Below are 15,962 nucleotides of genomic sequence, written 5' to 3' on the forward strand. Positions count from 1 at the left end.
ACTGAAAAATCTCTTCAAAAATTCAAGCAATGATACAGACATGCCATCTAAATGCATTCACAAAGCACCACATGGCAAAAGATGGAAGTGCCAAGTGTGCCCTTCGGGACACGATCTAAGGCTAGTTTGTAGTCTACTCCAAATAAAGTGCTCTAAACCTAACATTCATTTTTATTCCCTCAAGGATAGGAAAGAATGTAGCGTTGCCACATGCACAAGCTCACTAAATATGAAAAACAACATGTTAAATTGGGGGAAGAAATTTGCATAAGTTGAGGTTAGGCTTGGCGAAGAAGCAAACGATATACATCTCAGTTAGTTAAGAGCAAGCGTGGAATTAGGATTTCTTTTTAAAGGTGGGCTAATATTTCTTCTTTCCTGCAAAGGTGTTTAAGTATGTTTCTTACTTTTCTTTTTAAGAAGAAAACTTCAATGCATTAGCCATGGAGGAGGTTGACTGGCTTCCATTTTCGGAGAATTTTGGGTAGTGGGGTGGCTAATTTCTTCTTGGTAGGCTGGGCTAATTCATGCAAAATGGTTAGGAGGTCTAGAAATTAGTATTATCTTCTTAATTTTCCAAACTTTTGGTCTAATTGTAGTTCCGTCATTGGTTAAGAGCATTAACCTCCATGCCAGAAGTCCCGAGTTCGATCATCCTTCCCTTACTGTTGCTTTAAGAATAAAAGGAGAGATCACTGAACTCAACCACAAGATGTATAAATTACAGAGTGCATTGGTTTTGGAAACCAAACAAACAACATTGCATCGCAAGCAATGGTCAATCCTGTTGGCTGTCGCTCAACATGTGAATCGTCTCCAAATTAAGGTTTTAATCTTGGCTCCAACGCAAATCTCGAGTAGCTTCGAGTTTTGCGGATGGACCACGTAGCTCTTTGTTTAGCCGTATTTCTCTTCTCGATGTTAAAATAGGTTTGTGCTCCGAACTCCCCTTCTCCATGAGGCTGTTGAATCTTTTGAGGTTAAAAGAACAGAATTCAAAAGTCCACAATAAATTGCATGATTTTCTAGTGCTCAAAAGAAAATCTCTGAAACTATCAGGGTGCATGTTAGAAATATATTCACCTATGAGCAATATAACGCATCAAAATTTGCCTAGTTTATCTCATAGCAACGAGCAGCACAACCACCGTAACACGCCCTCGCTAAACAATTAAATAGTCGATCACTTGTGAGATAAAATTAAGCACGTCACTGAACAGAGAGCAACTACAACGGAGGATCACCTCTAGAACCGTCGAATATCCTTAGGGGGCCTAAAGTTGAGAGGGTGAGTTTCTGGAGTGGCATTTTCATCTTGCCTCCACATCTTGATAGTCTTATCGGCTTCACAACTGACCAGCCTCGTACCGGTGACATCGTATGAAAGGGCATATATACCAGCTTCACTATCCAGCGAGCCTGGAATAAAAGCATATCTAGGGGTTAGCATCCCTTCTTGCTACAATCAACCGCAAAAGTGGGATAGAAGATATAAAATGATAACAGCGCATGAACAAAATAAACATACCGGGTTGTACAATTGTTTGGGATTGCTGAAAATTGTGGCCGCTCTTCCAATCCCAAAACCACATGCTCCCATTATCGCCTTCAATAAAAAACGGGGGAAAATTAGAATTACCAAGTCCCATGAGACGAAAATTGGAATAAAAGAAGTTTCGGGTCATTTATTTGACAAAAGAAAGACTATCCCAGATTGTCAAGGCCTTGTTAGGCACATAAATATATTCTCCGAACTGTGGGAAAAGAGAAAAGGAGAGCACACTAAAATCATCCCCTTAGTGTCCTTTAACATGTAAAGAATCCATACCTCCTGTGGCCAAAACCCCATCTTCGTTGACAGCCATTGCATTGATTATGGTTTTCTGCTGAGACCTGCCCAAATACAACCGATAATTTTTGGAACGTTATAATTAAAAATATCACTAGATATATTCATATTGATATAGTACACATTAATAAAATAAAATAAATACTCAATTCACGATACATTCAGTATGTCAGGAAAAGGTACCAAACTCTAAATATATGCAAGACAGAGCACATCCATGCAATTTCAAGGTGCTGCACTATAAATACTTTAATGCTAATAGCATGAGTATAAAGCTTGCCATGCATTGCTATAAGTATATGTAATTAAAGCCATGAGTTGGAATTATATAACACAACTTATCAACTGATGAGGAAACAAGTATACACATATCCAAGTAGTGACACAAACCACTGCAGCATATGCTTTATGTGGTTCAAAATTGTGCAATTAACGAACCATGTGTAAGTTTACAGTTTCAATGGATCCATCGCAAGCAATGTAATGTTAAACATTTCCTATTACCCTCCAGATCAGAAGTTTTGCATTGCATCTTGACTGATGTGATGGTGCCTGTGCGTTGAGCAGCCTAATTGACTTGCCAAGAAGGGAACGTGTGCGCCCCACAAAAAAGAACATAAAAAGGGGAGCACAATACCTTACAACACACAAACAGACACATTTGCCAACTAATTATCCATGACAAGTACGTTACCTAACTGGCCTTGAGCAGACAAACACGCAAATCATCAATCCTAATATTGATTACTTGTCATTCTTTGAACAAAGAATACATCACAAACATACAATAGGAAAGGAGAGCAAATGGCAAATCTATCATTCCAGGAATATATGCAGAGATTCAGTCTATTCAAACACTCACAGCATGTTGTGTAAAAATTCGCCTCTTGGGAGGTTGAACTTCTTAATGTTATCAGCTGATGCAGATGCAAAACAATGCCTGAAAAACCAAACTCAATTAGAAAGAGCAAAGCATATAATTTAAGGGCGCGTAATAACAAACACAACCGGACTAATTCACTACACATGAAATACAAAGTACATGTATTGGCACATACTCTCTAGGATGCTGGGCCATTGCACGCACAGACTTTTTATGGTGTGTCAGAGTTGACATTGTTTTTCCTGCAACAATGCAAACTGATTATTAAAAAAGAGGGAAGTACCAAAACTGAAATGAGTTTGAGCTACTTACAGAACATAAATTACCATATCTAAGGTCCCAAAATTTGATTGTTGTGTCGTGAGATCCAGTAACAACTTGTGGATCCTGCACACAGTAGACATGGTAACATAAGGAACATGGCCTATTTTAACAATAAAATGAGAAGTGGCTGGAAGAAAAAAAAAAAAACTCAAAGTTATTATGTTTAGCGCAAAAGTAGACATCGATAATACATAAGCTATTATGAATTGTTTGAATCTAAATTGTTGTCAGCTTGCATACTCCACAATATAGTCAGAACACCATAAAGAGAACAGAAAAGAGTTTTTCATACTGTTGGTCGAGTAAAAACGGAGCAAACTGTGTTGTCATGCCCCGACAATGCATGAACTTGCATCTTGCTTCGGATATCCCAAACCTGAAAGTTTTATTGCACCAAAACAAAGGTATTATTACCACAATACCAAAAAAAAAAAAAAAAAAACAAACGTATTATTACCACAATACCACTCTGATACAAATTACCACAATCCCTTTGCCCAGTCCCCAAGAGTGCTTCCTCCATTATATTATACAGGATTTGAATTTTACTAGGAAGATAATTACATACCCGGCATACAGAATCACGTCCCCCGGTAAGTAAAACATCAAGAGTCGGATGAAGAGCCAAGCAGTAAACGCCACTTAAATGACCATGATATGAACGGATAACCTATACAACAATTTATATGATGTAACAACCAGCATTATTTACAGAACACAGTTACAATAAAGATCTGAAAATTATTAAGCAAAAGTATTAACCTTATTCTGTTCAAGATCCCAGCATTTAACTAGTTTGTCATCTCCAGCAGAGAACATATAGGTATGCCTGCTGCTAACAGCAAGGCCTGCAAAAACCCAAGCACTTGTTGTTAACAACACCATTAACCACAGCATGGTTAACCAAAATCAAACATAACGAACAGCAATAATTCAAGAGAAATCAACCTCGTATTTGCTCAATGTGTCCTGTCACTGTCAGTTGTAGAGTTCCAGTTGCAACATCCCAAATCTGATCAACCAAAATCAGAACACAATCCAAAAGAACATAAACTAAACACTCAAACAATAAGAAAAAGAGAACACTAAATAAAAATTAAAAAAAAAAACAAATGGCAAGTGATGTAACTTCTAGAGAGAAGAAAACATAGAAGGAAAGTGGGGAAGGAAAACCACTCAGATAGACCAACTCAGACAAATGAAGCATAAAGTTACATACCTTGATAGTGCGGTCTGCTGAACCAGTGCAGAACCATCTATTACTTGGGTCAAAGGCAATAGATCGTACCCATCCCAAGTGGCCGCTAATAACCTGCATAATCAAATGAAACAACATGGCTTATAAGAAACATTATGCATAACCATTTCCTTTCTTTGGATAAGAGACATTATCATAACAGTAAATGTAAACAACTCAAGTTCAATCATACAAGAGGTGCAGGGCAATCTTATCCACTCATTAGCCAAGAAAGAGCTAAACAGAGGACAACAAAAATTGAAAGAAGCACCCGTATAACATAAACTCCCATGTCAGTTCCCATTCATTTCCATCTAATAAGAATCTCCACCCAGACAATATAATCCCAACCACTTTCCACACTGCACCTAACTGTCTATCATAAACAATGCATTATGCTTACTCTGTAAATCTTCCAAGGGGCATGCCAATCGGGACGTGGCCATCTGCTGGAAATTCTTTCCATCATGGCCGATGTTGAAAACCTATAGAAGAGAAAAGTAACAGTTAAAGCAAAAAATGGGATAAGTTTTCCCTAGTAGAATTATCAAGATTAGAAAAAAAATGCAACAAGATGGGATAGAGCATCATGCAGGTTGCAATTTTTAGAACATTCAGTCCCCCTATATATCCCATAAAAAGCCTAATAAAAACTTCAATCTAATAACATCATGAAAGCACAAAATATGATACATTTAACACAACTTCAACCCCACGTAATGCATGCAGATGAGGCAAAATGGTAAGGACAATCTTAAATTTCAAGTAGTGGAATAAAAAAACAGCAAAGAAAGAGAATTCAACAATATCAAAAGGAATTTATGACCAATGTAATACTTTACTCTTAAAAAATATCTAACTCTTTGAATATTTTAATAGGTCCTTTATGTTTCAAAAAGCATTCCTAACAAGTTATATGTTTCCTTACCAACCCTAAGCCAAAAATTCATAGTGCACTAATTAGATGAAATACTAAAAGCTCTCTAATATGGAATAAATTTGGAATAAAAACAAAACTGGAGCAGGCTGTACACATTGAATTTAAAGCAAATCAGAGGAGGACAAAACTCAAACCTGTGAGAAGACCCTGGAGCAGAAACAGCTACAGTGCCTCTGTCCGAATTACCAACAGTATTCCTGAAAATAAAGAAAATGATTAAAGAATTCAGTCAACAATTAAGGGCACCATGAGTACAAGAAATCAAAATAAAAAATTTGCATTCCAGCAACATTAGAACAAAAACTCTGTCAATTTTGACAATTCACTCATACAATTCTGTTCAATGATCCAAATATTTAGCCCAATCACTTTGAAAAAAAGAAGCTAATAATTGCAAACCATAGTCCGAGAATGAGGAAATATATATATATATGAAGAGGGATAAGTTGAAACATTGCAACACAGAGATATAAAATATACACAAAAACAACCATTAATACATCTGCAAGCAAGAAACTACTCACGGTGCCCTTGGTGCAGATGGACCGACAACCAAAGCGTTTTGAGCTCCTCCAGTCTGCATTTCCTTAGAATCTTCACGACACACATGGTATTAAACCAACAAAATAGTTTAGCAGGTTACAGTTGCAATATAGAATACCCAAAAGAGACTTAACTTCCCTAAAACAAGAAGCTAAATCTTCCCTACTTCTAACTGATTATTAGAATTTTCAATTAGAACAAATAATACCTGTGAGGGCAAGGGCATTGGAAGGCCCTTCAGAACCACTTCCCAGCGCACCAGACTCAGCCCGGCGAGGCGGTTTCTGGCTAGCCGTGGGTTGAATTCCTACATACTCCATGCTTATCTAATAATTCAAATCAAAATTTTCATTCAAATGCAACACTCTTCAAATCAATAACTTCAAAAAGCTTAAATTCACAAAAAAAAAATACTAACAATTTCAACTCGATAATTTCACTAACCTTGTGGCTTGTGCGAATTGTTTTACTGCCAAAAAAAAAAAAAAAAAAAAAAAGAGTAAGCAAGAATTAACGCACAAATTTTCAAACAAAAAAACCTACATTCAGCTCAATAATTTCACAAACCCTAAAAATTAGAGAAAGTAAAGGCAACGGCGGTACCTCTCGGGGTCGGGAGAGGGGAGCTCGCCTTGGGCCGGGGAGAAGAGATCGAGAGATCGTTTGAGGGATTTGAGACTGAGCTTCTTCAGCGACTGCGGCTCCACTGGTTCCATCTCCAATGTGGGCCCCGGCATGATGTTCTTCTTCTATATACTGAGAAGGATTTGGCGCCGATGACTTCTCGTTCCCAAAAGCCCTATATAAGTTGGAGGATGAGGGAAGCGAATAGAGACGACGACAGAGGAGAAAAGGCTAGTTCGATATACGGTGAGGTTTTTATACTTTGTTGGCCCGCGAAAGGCAGCCAGGCTATCTCCAAGTAGGTGTGGAATTGGTACCGTACCAAAACCCATGCGCCAATTATTACATCAAATTTTTGGTAGGACAAAATCTATTATCATTATCCTGCTAAATTTTTGGTATACTGAATTTCTGCATGCTAAATAGTTTGGTTGGCATAGTATAATAATGGTAATTATCACTTTATTTTGAGCCATTCTTTTTGGCCATTTTTTTTTTCCACCCCAATTCAAGGCCCAAACTTGTTTTGACCACTCTCTTTGGATTTCTAAAACTTTTTTATTTAATTATGAGAATTTTATAGAGATCCATTTAATAAACAAGAAGTAAATAGATGGAAGAATTGCTAAAAGAACCCAACATCCCTAAAAAAAATAGTACAAAGATTTCTAAAGTTCATCTCTACATTCTTTAAAATTGTACAAAAATCAACTTAATAGACAAAGTGAGGGAGAAAGACATCCCAATTTGATGAAGGAGAAAATGAGATGGACTGTGAAGAGAGAGAGTTGCCAGAACTGGAGCAACATAATTAAGTCGATGGCTAGATAAGTGAAAAGATGAAGAGTCGCAAGGCAAAAAGGCTTAGTTTTTTTATTGGAAAAGTAGAGGTTGGAGGGTGAGATGATTGAATAAATGACTAGAAAAAAAATATAAAGTGCATATATAATGATAATAATACTTATTTATATATATAAATGAATAAATAAATGATATAATATTAATAGTAGTGGTATGATACGGTATACCATTGGTAATGGTTTTGAATACCATTATCGTACTGAAAATGTATGATACGGTACAAATACCGTAGAAATTTTTTGGCACAACTTTGGTATGGTATGGTTGGTATGGTAATTTGGCAAAAAATTCCACCCCTATCTCCAACTATTGAGTTAAAATCTAAAATTTTTAATTTAGAAAATTCACTCCAATCCTTCTAGATTAAATTTTTATATTAAAGAATGAGTTTAAAATAATTTTTTTTGATAAATAACATTTAAAAAAATATGTAGACTATCCTAATTTAATTTTATGAAACATTTTAATTTAAAAATATTTATATTCCAACAAATATTAAAAAATCACTACACCGATACCATGAAACTCATGGAACACTATAAAAAAAAGTATGAAACACATAAAATAAATTTTTTTAGTTACTTTAGCCGTTAGATTTAAATTTTGACCGTTAAATCTTTTTTTACCGTTGAATTTGATTATATTAGATCTTAGCCGTTAGATTCAATAAATTTATCAATATAAAACTAAAACACCTATATGGTGAGCCAGCCCCTCTAACTTAGGGGAAATCCTGAACTAAATTTACTCCATGAATGAATTTTTGGTTAAAACTCATATTTGCCCTGGAGCAAGTTGAAGTAAGTTTAGAACGTAAAATTTGAATTTTAATCCAAATGTTGGAGTAGGTCTAAAAAGTTAAAAATTGAAATGCTATTTTCTCACTATTATTTATAAAATAAATATCTAATATGTTATTTTTCACCAAATATTAAGCCTAAAAAGAATTGAAATCTAATCGCCCAACAACGAAATTGCCCCCAACGATAATCTATTAGGAAATGAATGACTATCCAATGTTGTTATGTGATAATACATTTTTACAACCTATATCAATATCCAATCATCATGAGGTACTAGCTATTTACCCTTTTAATTTGAAAGGGTACCTACATTTTTTTCGTTTTAGAATTCCTTTTATTATTATTGTTGTTGTTGTTATTGTTATTGTTATTGTTCATTCCAAAATTTATTCTATCCTCATCTTTTATATCTTTTTTCTTAACGAATTCAACCTACTTAATGTCCATTCCTTTTATAACCCAATTAAGTTTAGGATTTGTGGTAACGGATCGCGCCCCAATCTATTATTATTATTATTATTATTATTATTATGTTGTAAACATAATTTGCTGAACAATTATAGAGGTCATAGAGAGAGGGGTGCGGCAATAGTAGAGAGAAAGAGAGAGATGTAATTGTGAGGTGTGTTCTATCCCACCCCATTGTGCCTTTATTTATAGTAGTAGGATAGGTAAAATCCTTACCCTTTTAGGATTACAACTTTTAATAGGTAATGAACTCCTAATAGGAATATAAAGAGATATTCCTATATTCACTAAGATTTACACAATAACATTCCTAATCTAATAGGACTGCAACACTCTCCATTGAGTATGTAAATACTCAAGTAAATGGCGCATCAAGTCTTCAGTGATGAAGCAAGTATAATTGATGAAGTCATCAGCACAATGGGCGAATGCGAGTCTCAAATTAATGGAAGAAAGCATAAAAAGGTAAAACTCACAAAACCTCGCTATGGTAAAACCCAAGATGGGAGAAAAACCCATAAACTAAGGAGAAAAGTGAGAAGTTATATTAAGTCAAAACTATACGTCTTCTGGACGCAAGTATAAGAGCTCACAAGGGTATGATCAGCCTAAGATGGGTGCCTCGTTAAAACCTAGTTAGGTAGTAAAAACCTAGTGGGAAAAATGCTCTTAATCATAGGAAAAAAGAGTACATTAAGATCAAGTTAGTATACTTCTGGATACTCCCCCTAAGTTTGACAGAATTTCCAAATGAGAACTACAAGCATTGCATATGATAGTTAGGCATATCAATTCCTCAGACAAGCTTCTGGAACGTTGACTTTGGCAGTGACGTCATGTAGAGGTCGGCAAGGTTGTCTGGAATCGGCTTGCATAACTTCAATCTCCTGATGCTTTGTTGATGTAGACGCAATATGTCTTGGCGTTGACTTCGTTGATGTATCATGGCTTGGTCAAGTTGATACATACGGCGTAATCTTTATGGATCATCGTTGGGACTCAACGATTGATGAAAACATCAAGTACTTAGAATATGCTCAACAAGAACTTATAACGATGTCTCACGTGTGGCTTAGTGAAGTAAGGTGAGTCTTGGAACGATTCAAAGATTTCACAACTAAGGTCATATAGTGGACCTCCAAGATATTGCGATATCCCTTGATGGTAAAGACATAACCATTTGAGGATTTGCCTTGTGCGGGTTTGATAAGTAACCAGCGTCAGCATAACAAACAAGGCAAACATCATTCTGAGGACCAGAGGGGTTGGATCCGCTCAAGATGCATTGGGATTTGCCCAAATTCGTAGTACCTTTAGGGTACATCTTTAATACTAATTAAGTAGTTACGTGTAAGCGCGGTGCTACATCTTTACCAATAGATCAACAACGAATAAGATGCCTTGTCTAATAAAACGAGCTAAGTACAATGAAGTGCAAAGTTGAACTTAGATATGAAATTTTGAATTCCATAACCTCTTTAAGGGGTCTCATTTGCATATAACGTATGGACGATCATAGGTATACTCCAAGATAACACATTCAGGGTGTAGTTCGATTGGTAGACCAAGTTACCATGAGAACAACGCTTGAACTTAAGGTCAAGGCATAAACAAGTTTTCCTAAGATCCTTCATCTCAAATTTCGTCTTCAGGTGCGAGGCAATTTTCTCAAGCTTTTTTAGAGTCTTAGTGAGATTCGTATTAACGACATATATTGTAACTCTAGAAATTCGGAATAAGACTTCATAGTTTAACACGCAAGGGCATTCATTTAATCCCTGACTGATCAAATAATCATTAGACGGGTATACCATATCCGCCGGATTATTTCAATCTATAAGTGAACGCCTTAAACAAGTTAAAAGGGTGTTCCGTGGTTTGGAACTATTTGAGCCAATCCATGTAATTCTTCGGGAATTTACATGTAAATCTCCGTATCTATATCCCAATGGAGAAAACACTAAAACACTAAACACATTTCATATAACTGCTATCAATCACAAGACATTTAAGAGAAATCTTGCACTGTAAGGCGTACATCATATCGCACTATTTCATTTATCTCATAACGCTTCCTTTCCCACTTGTAACACAACGGGGTTACCTTGGGCAGAGTAGGAACGATATGTCCAAAACACACTTTGGTAAGGAATTTGACCTGAATTGTGATTCGGTTGTCCAATCAGTTCTAAGTGACAACGGAACACGGTTCAATATCATCGTTTTTCATTTATGTCGGTAGCTGCCATATAAGTGAAAACATAATCAATGGTAATCTCATTTCAGTTCCATTATCTCATCCAAATTAATATATTGGACCAAGAGCTTCGTGTCTCGGGAGTAATCTAGATTAATCTTATGAGATGGAAATGATTGAGACAACGATCACGTATGGATTTATTTTGTGTCGTGATCTTCCTCTTCTAGGGAAGTGAATCCTATGAACCGAGTGATCTATCGTGCCTCAGGCCAAGACAGATTGATTCGTTATCCATTGGTGTACTGGACTATCTAACGGAGGCGTCCAAACCGTTTAACAAGGGCGACACCCCCTCCAAGGATGTTGACTTAACTTGTCAACATCCGTTAAGTACGTATATCCTTGCAAGCATGTTTACAGCTGGTATATGATCTCGTCACTTTAGCTAGATCAAAGGAATGTATCTGGAGTAGCATTCTAAAAGCTAGAATACATTGCACTTGCTTATCACACTTGTGCAATACGGGGATCAAGATGAGACATAGTGGGCAACGTCCACACAACTTCACGCCGTTATACAGGAATGTTAATGTTCTTATCTCCCCCTAACGACGGGAAGACTGTCTCATTAAAGTGACAATCTGTACATCATGAGTGGTAAAGATATCGCTTGCAAGGGCTCTAAGAGAATTAATGCGAAGGAGAATCATAATCGAAAAAGATTCATAACCTTCTGTGAGGACCCATGTTGGTACGTTGTGACGTCACAACTTGGCACATGGAATGCACACCTAAATGCGTAAATACGAAAAACGTCAGGTTCGTACACAGTAACCAATTGTAACATCAAAATAGGTTGGGTGGCAATAGGTCTCAAAGTGGACCAACATAGCTGCGTACAAAATTGCATAACCCTAGGTAGAAACTGAAAAACTTGGTATATTCACCAAGGTCTGGGCGATCATTTAAATTGCGCTTTATGATCACTTTGCGAGGATGTTTTAAGGTGAACATGGGAATTCGATGTCCAATTATAAACCAATAGACATGCAATACTTTATCGAAAACTGTCGATATAAACTCTCCAGCATTATCCAGTCTCCTGGACTTTAAGGGATAAGTAGGGTGGTGAACCCTTAATTGGCCAGAGGGTTTATCAGCAATGTGTGTGGACAAATATGTGAGCAGTTTATCGATTCATAAACCAAAACTATAAGTATTTATATGGTTCGCATTTTGGTTGGATTAGTCCACATATATTCCCTTGAATCCACTAGAAAATGGGGGTCATTTCGTATCTTTGTTAGGAATGATTTAGAAAATCAATTTGCTAAGCAGGCTTGGCAAATAGTGCTTGTAGGCACAAGATCCTTACTTCGGGTAAGGAGATACGTTAGAGCTTTATTATTCGACCTAAGTGTCCCAAATGGTCGTGCCAAAGCAAGTAAACTGCTCAATCACCAGGCTCTAGGCTGGCCACATGTGGCGTGTTCCCGGTCGAGAGATAGCCCATTGGCCCCAAAGCAAAGCTTCAAGCTCATTTTTGGAGGTGGTGCAAAGATATGCAACTTTATTTTCTTTAGTGGTTTCATTTATGATTGTTGTCATCTCGAATATCTTTAAAAACTCAACGACATTCTTTCGGAACGAAGAGAATATAAGGTCTTTAACATGGTAATTTAGTACTATTCATACAATGAGGAGCATGCCAATGCTCTTAATCAGGTTGGATAAACCTGAAGTCGTTGCTAGATATGTGATTTAGGTATAAAGTTAGTGTACGTAGTATCGCATTCATCCAGATAACTACATTTGCACCTAATCACGTGTTTAATTGAATTCGGTCACATGTATACAAGAAACATGATTCAATTAACTTGTATTCGAAGACAATATCAATCAGATTATCCATAACAAAAAACAAACACCAAACTTGAATCCAAGAACATGGAAAAATGTTCACAAAGTAAATGGTTTACTAATGGGATTTGGCCAACAAGGCCATCCATGTCAAAATTCTACTCTTCCAACAATGTTTGGTGTGGAACAAAATCAATCTCACATGTTGACTACGAGAATGGTACTCCTTAACAACATTGATAGGGCACGAACATGTGCATAACGAATTATCTATTCCATTAAGATGAAAGTAGATTCTGCAAGGTTAAGATTTGAAATATTATCCCTTATTCTTGAAGTTTTAGGTCTTAGGTGCCAAAGATCACGCTTCAGGCATGATGCCACACCTTGGTAGGCCTTGATTCTACCATATGTTGTAAAGACAAACTCGAAATTAAATCGTGAGAAAGACAGACCTGAACTTGGGTTCGATAGGCTTCAATCGAAGCTGAAGGGGTCTGTTTTGTAGGTCTCTACCAAAGCAGAGCAATACCGTTCGGTGCATACCTACCGAAGCATGACACCACCATTTAGTAGGCTTTGATCAAACTGGGTTAAGCTATTCGGTAGACTCCAGCCAAATTGAGTCTATAACATTCGATAAACTCTAGCCGAAGTTGGGTTTATACCTTTCTCACGTTTGTGGTAGTAATTAGATCTGAGAATTTGGTAAACTTCTATTTTCTATAATGTTGCTTTGAGAGCGAGTTAGAAACAATGAAGGACGAGAAAAGTATTCTCCAGTCAAAACTCGATCGGAGTTATAAACTTCAGAATTGTGCTCATTCATGGACGTAATCATGGTGTGCTTCAGGCAATGTCTTTCATGAATAGACAGTTCATATAAGCGAGCCAAAAAGCCATGGAATTCTCGTTCGGGAGGTACTTCTGCTTATAGTGCTTCGGGCATAAGTTTTCAAATGAAGATCATGGCGGAGGCTTATTTAGCTTTTCCATGCCATTGTTGGCTTCAATGGTTTCTCAGCTTCTTGACAGTCAAGTGGATATTCACGTCTTATACCTCATATAAAGTGGTTTCTATTAGAAGCATCCAAATAAGTGAAATCGAACTTGTTGCAGTTCGACAATCCACTGAATTGGAGGGAAAAAGATTATGATTGGTATTATATGAAATAAAATATCCATAAGCATCAAAGTTAGAACATTTGGGTTCTAAGACATGGTTTACATGAAAAACGTCGGGTTTTCATGGGTGTATTGTTTTATGAAAACTTCGAGTTTCAAAGGCACTAAATTTGAAACTACAGGTTTAGTTTAGTTTACGAACTTTTAGTTCATAAAAGAGAAGTTTATGCAAGAACACGGAATGCAATATACAACTAAGTGTAGTGGATTTGGGTTGCTTCAGGAACTCAAGTGTTAATGCTTCGGGACTACGAAATGGAGTCAACGGTTCAAAGAAAAGAAATAATTTATTGAATCGTTAATTGCCAAAAAGTGGACTTCAGGCCAATAATTTTGGATTAATTGTTAGATTAATGGAGTACTAGTCAATTTAATTAATTCAATAGATTGAGACCATTCATGGTCGATCGTAGAAGCAACAATAATTATAACATTTAAAATTATTTTAAAATGCCAAAAATTAGTATTGGGTTCGAAAAACCATAGCCCAACCACAGTGGGCATGGGTGCCGTGAGTAGGGCAAAGCCCTAAAGGACTTAATGGGCTCGGGTGGCTATAAGAAGTAGCCCAATGAGCGGCTTCAGGCCATGGGCCGATGGGTGGGAAGCCCAGCAACAAAGCTGCTGGCATTTTGGGTTAGGGCAGGTGCACGTAGCATGCCCAAAAGTTTGCGGAGGTGCGAGGAAACCTCAGCCGCATACGATTTTGGTTTGTAAGGACAAGCCCAACCATTTGGGCTAGCTTCTGGTGTCGTGGGCCGTGGCATGGGCAAGCCCATCAAGTTGCGGGCTATGCTGGAGTAGGCTTGAGTGGACCGGGGCTTCAGGCCCGTGTAGCATACAATCCAGGGCGAAGCCTGGTTGGGTCCGAGAGATGAAGCAAACCCACAGGGCTGCGCATATGGTCCAAGGACATCGAAACGATGTCGTCCCAAGGGTTTATCGCCACACGGATGGGCTTCAGGCTAGCACAGTGGTGCTGATGGTGGTGCCGCAAAAAAAAAATCCCAAATTTTGTTTTTTTTTTTCTTTTTCCGAATTCTAGGGTTAAAAACCCTAATTGCTTCTAAATTAATTTTGATACTTTGACTCACAAATTCCATGTAGCATAATTGGGTATTGCATGAACAAGTATATATATTGACAAAATATATGAACATATCTACGATATATATAATTGGAAGGAAAATATAAATATAGGAGGTTCATACATCATGAGGAATGTTTTCATGCTTCACGGTCGTTTGAAATATCTTAATTTATTTTAAAAGAACCTGATTGGAAGAAAACAACTGAGCCTTTGAATTTGTAGAAGATCCTTATCTGAAAGCCGAACTTGCATCTTCAATGTATTGTATCACGCTCAACAAAGCAAAATTAAATTGAATCAATAGCATGTAGATCAATTCAATAAATTAATAAATTAATCATAAAAAGAATGATTAAAACGTAATACTCCCCTGATTAAAGATCAAACTCTCTTTAGCGTAGCGTCAAGAGCGTGCTGATAACGTGTTATAGACATAATTTACTGAACAATTATGGAGGCTATAGAGAGAGGGGAGCAGCAATAGTAGAGAGAAAAAGAGAGATGTAATTGTGAGATGTGTCCTATCCCACCCCATTGTGCCTTTATTTATAGTGGTACTATAGGTAAAATCCTTACCCTTTTAGGATTACAACTCTTAATAGGTAATTAACTCCTAATAGGAATATAAAGAGATATTCATAGATTTACTAGGATTTACACAATCACATTTCTAATCTAATAGGAGTACAACATATTATAGATTTTAAAGTTATTATCTATCATTTTACGGAAAGATAAACTTATGATTGAAATTTTTTATTAAAAAGTGCACGCTGAGATAAATGATGAGAGATAATATTGGGATGGAGTTGGAGAAGAGTGTTTGTGATTTTTTTTCTTTTGGCCCGGATGGAGCAAATGATGAGATTGAGAGTGCGACGAGGAAACGGTGAAATTGTGAAGTTAATGAGGGAAGTGGAGGAGCTCGGACTCGAAATCAAGAAGGAGAAGACGAAAGAGAGATTGTGGGAAGAAATTCATTTTGATAGAAAATCAAAATTAATTTTGATAATAAATTACATACTGTTTTCATTATCGTACTTCTTAATCCACTGCACCAAATGTTTAATTAAACTAAAGTAGTTTAAATTAGTC

At 36.7% G+C, this 15,962-nt stretch overlaps 1 protein-coding gene across 2 annotated transcripts; it reads right to left on the bottom strand.

Annotated features, from left to right (window-relative positions):
* Positions 1 to 736: 736 nt before the first annotated feature.
* LOC137732044 (protein pleiotropic regulatory locus 1-like) lies at positions 737 to 6,651 on the bottom strand. 2 transcript variants are annotated; one of them, XR_011068299.1, is made up of 18 exons: positions 6,380 to 6,651; positions 6,221 to 6,245; positions 5,985 to 6,102; positions 5,758 to 5,827; positions 5,368 to 5,430; positions 4,697 to 4,778; positions 4,276 to 4,368; positions 4,005 to 4,068; positions 3,819 to 3,904; positions 3,625 to 3,726; positions 3,349 to 3,432; positions 3,059 to 3,119; positions 2,908 to 2,974; positions 2,712 to 2,789; positions 1,829 to 1,893; positions 1,529 to 1,606; positions 1,084 to 1,419; positions 737 to 962 (listed from the first exon to the last, which is right to left on the bottom strand). XR_011068299.1 is itself a non-coding variant. In XM_068471338.1 (17 exons), exons 1-17 carry the CDS (start codon positions 6,511 to 6,513, stop codon positions 1,247 to 1,249), a joined length of 1,443 nt encoding a protein of 480 aa, XP_068327439.1. In that variant the 5' UTR covers positions 6,514 to 6,651; the 3' UTR covers positions 1,002 to 1,246. The 2 variants fall into 2 exon arrangements, 1 of the variants encoding a protein (XP_068327439.1); XM_068471338.1 differs by lacking the exon at positions 737 to 962 and having other exon boundaries at positions 1,002 to 1,419.
* Positions 6,652 to 15,962: the final 9,311 nt, after the last annotated feature.

The sequence above is a fragment of the Pyrus communis genome, chromosome 4 (assembly GCF_963583255.1).
Source record: "Pyrus communis chromosome 4, drPyrComm1.1, whole genome shotgun sequence".
Lineage (NCBI taxonomy): Eukaryota > Viridiplantae > Streptophyta > Magnoliopsida > Rosales > Rosaceae > Pyrus > Pyrus communis.

Bases quoted from the DNA above. Each gene is read 5' to 3' on its own strand.
- LOC137732044 (XM_068471338.1), bottom strand. From the start codon at position 6,513: ATGCCGGGGCCCACATTGGAGATGGAACCAGTGGAGCCGCAGTCGCTG. The intron at 4,779-5,367 runs GTTTGAGTTTTG...TCTCTTCTATAG, and splicing joins GCTCCAGGGTCTTCTCACAG to GTTTTCAACATCGGCCATGA. The intron at 3,120-3,348 runs GTATGAAAAACT...TACTGTGTGCAG, and splicing joins CCGTTTTTACTCGACCAACA to GATCCACAAGTTGTTACTGG.